At 42.2% G+C, this 8,955-nt stretch overlaps 1 protein-coding gene and 1 pseudogene across 3 annotated transcripts in view; both read right to left on the bottom strand.

The window, feature by feature from the left end:
• Positions 1-2,197: 2,197 nt before the first annotated feature.
• On the bottom strand, positions 2,198-2,384 carry LOC112060012 (U4 spliceosomal RNA; annotated as a pseudogene).
• A 1,593-nt stretch (positions 2,385-3,977) lies between these two features.
• The window catches only part of DGCR8 (DGCR8 microprocessor complex subunit), a 43,420-nt gene continuing 38,442 nt past the window's right edge, over positions 3,978-8,955 (bottom strand). For all 3 annotated transcript variants that reach the window (XM_005295004.3, XM_005295005.3, XM_065568482.1), the window contains exon 14: positions 3,978-7,898. In XM_005295004.3, coding sequence (XP_005295061.2) covers positions 7,815-7,898 — 84 coding nt within the window. In that variant the 3' untranslated portion in view covers positions 3,978-7,814. The remainder of the gene's footprint in view (positions 7,899-8,955) is intronic.

The raw sequence follows: 8,955 nt of genomic DNA, 5'->3' as shown, positions 1-8,955 counted from the left end.
CTGTTGAGTTTTCCTTAGCCTGGATGTTGGTTTGAATTGAAGAGAGGTTTGAGTTGGCAGTTGCAAATAATAGTGGATTATAAACCTGCATTAAAGCAAGCCTGATTTTTAGTTACTATTGTAAAAAGACTTTCAAGCTGCTCTGGTACATAGAATCTCTCTCCCAGTAGCAAAGACTTAGTCTAAGCTCCTGCTTGTAATCTGAAAAATACATAAAGCTTACATACTTCTAGTAGAAAATGGACCTCTGTTCTGGGGTTTTGGTGTAGACAATGGGTTGCCCCTTTAAGTAGAAGGATCACCCTCCCTGAGTGTAATTGTTCTGAGCCAAACTGATAACCTGATGTTTGAGATCCAATACAACTTCTAAGGGGGAGAGATTTTCCTGTTCTGTGATAAAGTGAAAATAGGACTGGACTCAGTGCTACCCCATTCCTGTTTCAAAAAGAGGAAAGATTCAGAACAAGACAAATGTACAAGAAAATACTCTTCCAGAGATGTTGGAGGAAGATGACAGCAGAGTTAACTTCCACAGCAGATTAATTTATACATGGGTATAAGGTTAGGATAGGACTGGAACTATGGACCTTACTGTGGTTAATTATTCTTCCAGCACCTTCAGCCCAAAGTACTGTAATGTGAGCTTTCTTAGGCATACTTAGACTATATGGAAGTTTTATCTGACTCAGAGCATAGCTTACAGAATTAATGTTCTGTGCAGAATTCCATTTTCTTCCACCTGCAGAATTAGCAGTGCAGGGCTGGTGGCCACTGCTAGGAACAGTGGAACCCAGCAGAGCCCAATTGCAGTGTGGCTGCATGGGAAGCATGGGCAGGCTGTGGTTCCTGGGTTTGCTGGCCCTGATCAGGCAGGTGGTGTGGCTGGGCCTCCTCCCTGCATGGCAGCTTTTGGAGCCAGCAAGCTGCATCCTCCAGGGAGAGGCAGGAGCAACAGCTGGGATTTGCAGGGTGGGGTTGCTGCTTTCCAGGAGAGGCACAAACCTTTAAAAATTGTTGGGTCCCTCCCCCCAGCAGCAGGTATGGGTCATCTCTGCCTGGTGGGGCAGTAACAGCTACATGGAGCTTGTGGCTTTGGGGGGAGGGGGGGAGTGCAGGTTTCTAGGCCAGGGGCCCTGTGCAGTCCCCTCCAGTACCCCTAACTACCATCTCCCAGTACATGCACCCCTCTAGTTCCCCCTCACATTATCTTCTATTTGGAAACTTGAAATATGGTAACTCCAGGGGTCCAAGGTGGGGAAAAAAACCCACAATTGACTACAAGACTGAAGGGGCAGTTCCTTCCCCCACAAGATGTGCACAGCTGGCACATGTGACACACCCAGACTGAGGCACCTGACAAAAGCATAACAGGAAGTGGCTTGTGGTAGGGATTTCTTTAACTCTCTACTCCCAGGGGAATCATTTTTGTCATGTGTATTGTTAGACATGCTTGGACAAGTATTTTGAAATAAATTACCAAAATAATTGAAACAGGCATGATATTGTGTTTTGACAAAGGTACAGAATTGCCCCAGGAGTAGTAGCTGCTTCTCCCATGTGGAATTAGTTGACCTGACTACATTAAACAAGGAATTCATGCTACCTTTCAACGTTCACTGCACCTGAACATAACACTGTTTATAAAGACACTAGGTAAACTCCCACTCACTAATCAGGCCAGGATTTCACCCCTGCACTGTTGAACACCTTTCACTGTTGCAGTAGCTGCACTGTCAGAATGAATGTGCTGTCTATCTTCCCCCCCCTTATAATTCCCTCCACTGATACACAGGAGCTCAATTAGGTGACTGGGGATTTAAAGCAGTACAATTGTATTTCCATAGCACCTAGGAGCCCTCAGTTGTGGACCAGGACTCCAGTGATGCTAGACAGAACACTACCTATGAACTCAAGTAAAGAGCCCACATGAACTATTCTTTTTCAGAGCTAGTGTTTCACTAGATCCTCTGCATCAAGCTATTTTCAGTGAGCTGATCAGTAACATTAAAACTTCTCTATATACTGAACAAGCCATTCAAAGCACATCAAGAGGGGTAGTGTTACTTCAAGCCAAGTCCAGAATGCAAGAAATGGAAACTTCAATAACTTAGTAAAAATGGATTTATCAACTTGTGAAGTAATTTCTCAATTGAAGAAATCTAATACAGGCAACTTATCCTAAAGCTTACACATTTGTTACTGAAGTAGTCTTATACATTTACATACAGAATACAAAAGAGGGGATGTAATGATTTATGCAGGGACAGGGTTTCAGGTTGTGTGGAACTTCTCCATCAATAAATAATCAGGGAAAAGTTTTCAATTAGCAATAATTGCACCTTGGATTAACCTCATTGGCTACGATACTGCCACTGCACTAAACCTCATCTCTGATTTGGGATGGGGGGGGGGGGAAGTTACCTAACTTCCGTAACTGTTGGTCTTAGAATGGAATTGACATGAACAACAGATCTGTGTGTGTGCATCCATGTGCACAGTCATATTTTTGCCTTAGCGGTATCTGTAGGGTTGTCAGTGGCACCCTCTGGAGTGCCGTGCTCATACATCGGTATATTTAGGTGTTGCTAGCCCTGCGCCCTCAGTTCCTTCTTGCTGACAACCCCACCTAAAGGGCAGGAAATGGAATGGACCTGAGCAACACATCTCAAAGAACAGTACAAAAAGATAGGCAACCATTTTTTCTTCAAGTACTTGCTCATGTCGATTCCATTCTAGGTGACTCACAAGCAGTATCCCTGGAGGTGGGCTTGGAGTTCACAGTCCTGTGGCTTACAAGCCTGTTGGGTAAGTGCATAATGGGATGTAAGTGTGTGGATGGATGACCAGGTAGTGGCCATGCAGATATCTTGAATTGGCACTTGGGCCAGGAAGGCTGCCATCTAGGCTTGCACCGTGGTTGAGTGGGTGGTTACAATCGCCAGTGGAGGCACTTTTGCTAGATCATAGCAGAAATGAATGTAGGTGATGATCTATGATGGAAATCTCTGGGTGGACATTGGAAGACCTTTCATCCTGTCCACCACCATGATGAACAACTGTGTGAACTTATGGAACGGCTTGGTCCTTTCCATGTAAAAGGCTAGCATTCTCCTGACATCCAGAGAGTGGAATTTATGCTCTTCTTCTGACCTATGAGGTTTTGGAAAGACAGGTGAGTATGTGTCCTGGCTTGTATGAAACAAACTACCTTGGGCAGGAAAGCCAGGTGTGGTTGCTGTTGGACCTTCTCCTGGTAGAAGACTGTATAGGGCGGCTCTGAGGTAAGTGCCCTAATCTCAGAGACCCTGTGGGCAGATGTTATTGCCACCGAGAAAGAAACCTTCCAGGAGAGTAGAAGATGGGAGCAGGAAGCCAAAAGCTCAAAGGGGGGGACCCAGGAGCTGTAGGTCCCAAGGGATGGGGTCATGGATGTGGGGGGGGAAGAGTTGCTCTAGACCCTTTAAAAAATGGACTATCATGTCATGAACTTGAGATGGAGAAGGTAGTCCAAACCGAATGATGAGAGAGAAAACTGCTATCCACTTGCGAGGCAAGGGGAAGGTGCTCTGACCAACCATCATGGTAAGAAGGAACTGAGAGGGTGTAGGGCCGGTATCGTCTAAATATACTGACGCATGAACGTGGCACTCCGTAGGGGGCTACTGACGACCCTATGGATACCGCTAAGGCAAAAATCTCTGACTCTGCACATGGGTGCGCACGCACCTAGCCATGAATAAACACTTGAATATCTCATTAGTGTGCCTGGCTAAAGGGTTTTCATTTTTATGAAAAGGGGCTGGTTTTACCATGAAAATGTAAGTCAACATGTTACACCAGCTAAAAATAAATGGTAAGAGGTACTGATATTTGCATAACAAAAGTAGACTTCAGTTAATTTCAAAAGAGCAGGTGGGAGACAGCTCAAGGAGAGGGTTCCCATCAAAACACGACAATATTAGTCCAACAAATTAGCATTTTTATAATGTAATATCAAACTTTATTGCTTAAAACTAATTGTCTGAAAAAAATACACATGTAGTACTCAAAGACCAAACACAAAGGCTTATATGATTGTGCAGAAAAAAAAGCAAAGCAGAGGCTCAGTGAAAATGAGGCTTTATAGTTGTACCAATTTAGCACTGGCATCAAGCAACTGCACTCAATACAATTCATACAGCAACCATTGTTATCTACTTGGGCTCCTAAGAATGCATTATTCACTTTTCCCTTCTCAAATACACATCAGAATACTGTTCACCTTTTATTTTGTTGAGAATGGCATTAGTTCTTGGACTTTTCCCGATACTTAATCTAAAATTCTTCCCCCAGGAAGTTTGACAAGGCAATTACCTTTGTGAACTTTGCTCCAGAACCAAAATATAGTGCATGTGTAGGATGTAATCAAGCTTTTAAAGAAAGAATACTTAGATGTTACAAGTGTGCATTGTATGTAAAGCCTAACAGTGTCCTAGGGAGTTTACATACAACAGCAAGAGTTTTTATGCATAACAGAGCCATGTCAAGCATCTGGGAACCCAACTACTTTACCTCTTGTTTAATAAATATTTAAAGCTGAATGACTTGTGTTTAAATAGGTAGCATCTGACTATTTCACTGGAAGTCACAGTAATTTTTCATTCAGTACCATAAAGATTTGAATGCACGCTAATTTAACCCTTAAAGTCAATACACCACACTTCTGTCAAGAAGCACATAATATGCAAAGCAGAATAGGTCTAATTCCCAAAGAATGGAACAGTTCTTATTAATACATTCCATCCCCATAAAAATACCCACCTTTCCTAGGATAAGGGGGAGGATAAGGAACAAAGATCAGTGACAAAAGCAGTAGTTTTGCTTTATGCATTCATACAATCAAGATCTAAACCTTTACAGCTGGTTACCTAAAAAACACACAGTTACAAGACAAATTTCGGGTACATCTTGAATCACACCTTAGTGTTCATGCAGAAGCTGAAATTAATGCAATGACCTATCCTCTATCACAGCAGCTCGTGCTTATGTGCAAATGCAAGACTGTTACACTCCAAACAATAGTAAACATTAAAACACAAGAATACTTCACAATGACAATAAACAGCAGTTAAGTTGTTTGTTCCAGCAGGTTATTGCGCTTTATTTTCTGGACAACTCTCCAGTTAAAGGCTGCAGCAAGGTCTAATACCATCCTTTTAAAGAATGCATAATATGTGAGGCTTTGGTTCACAATGAACTATCTAGATGTTTTATTTAAGGGCAATGGTCACCTTACGATTCAGATAGTAGCAGATTGAGGTAAGACTAAAGCAAAATGCTCAATACAGCAATCCTCTTAGAACACAATAAAAACAAATTCCTAAATGAGGCATCTATGGATAATCTGCAGGTGGCCTGCAAAATATTGACATTCTGATTTTGGACAAAGATCCACAGGGATGATTTGTCTTTTACAGTATTGGCCAAGGACAGATTTTTCTGCTAGAAAACACACAAACTGAAATAACACCTACTTACACAGTAATACATTTAGGCAAAGATATAAGCCCTGTCTTCATCAAAGTCAGAGAGAAGCAGCAACTACTGCTTGTAAGTACTGCACCAATGTTACACATCTTTCGAAAGATGGAGATTAAAGCTATATTAAAAGAAAATAAGCAGAGGCAGTACTTTTTAGATAGGTCACTTTTAAAAATAATGCATCATCCTCCACCTATCCTTCTGTACTGAAAACAGATTATAATTCACAGAACTCAAAAGCTGAATATGATAATGAAGATTGGGTGAGTTCTTATTTGCGGACACCTCTGAGCATATCACTTATAACAATGCAAATACAGAAACAGGTGAGACTGATCTCATATCAGAAGCAATAAATTACAGAACTTTAGCTTGGGATCAAAAACTTAAGTTTTCTAATTTCCAAAATAGCAGGGCTGATATTAAAGGTGTTAAAATCCAGTTGGCACACAATCAGTCAGTATATCGCAGTATGCTGTACTCAGATTTCAAGAATGATAGCTGTCCAGACAAGTACCAGACCTGCAGCATTTATAAGGATTAAGAACTGTATCTCTCTGTCCCACCAATTATTTGGGGAGCATAAAATATCAACTCTTGGATAAGTCATTGGACCCCTACCACCAAACTGGCTTCTTGCCATTCCATTCCCACACCGCCTTCTTTTAAGCACAAAATGGTTCCCCCTTCAAATCTGAGAAATTTACTGCATTAGCCAATAAAAGTAAAAACCCTAAATAAAGGGGAAAAGCAGTGCTTTCACTACAACCAAAATATTTCTTTTGTGCATAACTTATTAAAGCATCAGCAGACACAGTAAGTACTGCCCGTTTTCTAAGATTGTATTTCAAAAATGCTTGCATATTCATGTCCTTTTTCATCTTAATCAGTACACTCTATTAAGGTCTTATTCTAGTCTTTTTTCTATGTTGTATCCCAAATCTACGTTCTAATTTCCATTGCAGAAGTAAAGTTTTTTAGCATTTGAAGAAAAACGTAAGTAAAAAGCCAGTAACAACTTAAAAAAAAAGTAAGATAGCTGCAATCAGTTAATTTAGCATTTCCAAAGGCCAGGCCACAAGAAGAAATTGTTTTCAAAATCTTTCATTTAATGAAGCAAGTTATCTAAAACTTAACTAAACAAACAAGTAACATGTGGCCAGACACCAAACAAATTAAAATTACTATATTACAGGGGAGTTAGGGTGGAGCTTCTTTAAACAATGCACTGGAAATATATTTCAGAACAGTCTTCAGTTATATTTCTCCTTCAAGCTCTGCAGATAGCCTCTCAAGTGGCTAAGTTAATTGCAGTTTATATCAAATTGCAGTGATTCCCAACCTTTTCTCTGCCATGGCACATCTCTAGCTCCAGGGATTCTTCCCACTGCCACCCAGATAAGCAGCTGCAGGAGGGAAGGAGAGGGAGACTGAGTTCTGATTGGTTGCTCGATCCTTGGAGAAGGTGGGATAGTGAGGCATACTGCCAATCAGACAGCAGTTCCCCCAGCCCATTCTCACGTGTCGTTTTTCAAAAAATTCCACGACACACTGGTTGGGAAACACTGAAATAGAGGGCCAAATATTTTCCCTTCCAATTGGTTTGTAAACAATCATAACTTTTCCTTTAAAATAAAGCCCAACAATTTGGGATATCCAACTTGTTGCTCTTAACACTACCAGGTACACTTGTTCTTTTCAAGTTAAAAAAAAAAAAAAATTTAAACCAAACCAACCTTAGCCTGGCAGTACACAAAATAAAAACGGCATTACTGGCCTAATCCTATGACATTAGGAACATCGCTCATCACTTTTTCATGAATCTGTCAAAGTGTCTTATCAGTGCATATTATTATGTGCTGAAATGCAACAAAACTTTTCACAAAAATAATTTTAGGCATGTTCATACAAGAGTGTGTATATATAAAAATTTATATATAATATATCAGCTTCAACCTGTACATAGATTTTCTGAATTTGATCCTTAAACACATCCATTCAAGACAACATGGATGACTTTCAAGGAAAAAGTGCTAGCTTAAATGTATCCTGTGTGAACATGCCTATCCTCTGTGCATTTGCCCAAGTAGAGATCTTTATGATCAATCATTTAAACATACATATCTCCGGAGGTAAAAAAAAGTAATATTGCCCTGATGATGCAAAAGAACAATGCATAACTGAAGCAGCCGGGATTGTAAAGTTATCTTGCATTCTGCAGCAAATAGATTCTTAAATAATTGTTGAAAGTAGTTTCTCCATTTTTTATTGCTCCCCACTTGTAAGTTTTCTGGTCACACATCAACAGTACACAGAGGTTCACTACCAGGCTGAGCTGATTCTACTATTGTCATCTTGGGTTTCTTTCGAGTTTCCTCCTTTAAAGAAACAAAAAGTAAAAAAATCCCAAGGTTAAAACAAGTTTGTTTTTTTTTAAAAACTGAGCAACTAATTAGTTCTAGTGGCAAAAAATCAATTAAGTTTGACATGATGAATTCAAATGATGCAAATGACTACTTTAGCTAATGATAAAAAAATCTGGTAGCTACAATAGAATTTAATTAAAAGGGAAAAATGTTGCTCCTGAGGGAATTCTGCACCAAAACATTAAAAATTCTGCACATTTTATTTGTCAATAAATAAATGTGGAAGCTCCAGCATGGCAGTGAGGAGCACACGTCACTGGATGCACAGAGGAGGAAAATCACCCTTCTGGCCCCTCACCCAGACACAGACTCGGCAGTGAGGCTGCACTCACACCTGACCCAGCGCAATGGTCAGGCCTGCCCCAGAAACACCCCGGAGCCTTGCCCCACAATGCCAGGCACACCAAGATAGGTAGCAAAAGGGACAGTGAGTCTTGCACGCACGCACGCACACCCAGCCCTGGCCCCCAATCCAGGTGTGGGCAGGCAGGCTGGCTCAGCCCAGCAAGATCCAAGTGTGGAGGGGCTTAGTGTGGAAAGAATACAGGTGTGGGGTGAGAGGGTTCTGCATGGGGCAATCTGTGTGTGGGGGGGAGGGGGAAGGGGGGCTGGATGCACAGGGGCTTTTGGGGGGATTCAAGGGGAATAGGACTGTGCGGGGGGGGGTCCATGTGAAGGAGCTTGGGGCTCAGCAGGGGGGCCCAGGTGCTTAGGGAGTAGGGCTCAGCAGGGTGGGGGGGGCTTGTCAGGTTGGTCCAGATATGGGAGGGGGTGGGGCTTGTCAGGGTGCAGGTTTGAGGGCGGGGGGTAGTCTGGGTGCAAGGGGGGGCAGATGCAGGGGGTAAGGCTTGGTGGGGCGCGGGGGGGGAGGGGGAGATCAGGGTGCTGGGAGGCTCAGCAGGGGGTCTGGGTGGGAAGGATGTTCAAATGCACAGGGACTGGGTGGACGGAGGAGCACCTCCCATTAGTGACCCCCTCTCCCCGCAGCTGAGGAGCAATGGGGGCGGAA

The sequence above is a fragment of the Chrysemys picta genome, chromosome 15 (assembly GCF_011386835.1).
Source record: "Chrysemys picta bellii isolate R12L10 chromosome 15, ASM1138683v2, whole genome shotgun sequence".
NCBI classification, from domain to species: Eukaryota; Metazoa; Chordata; order Testudines; family Emydidae; genus Chrysemys; species Chrysemys picta.
The sequence above is the reverse complement of the archived record's forward strand: the minus strand, read 5'-3'. Positions and strand labels throughout refer to the sequence as shown.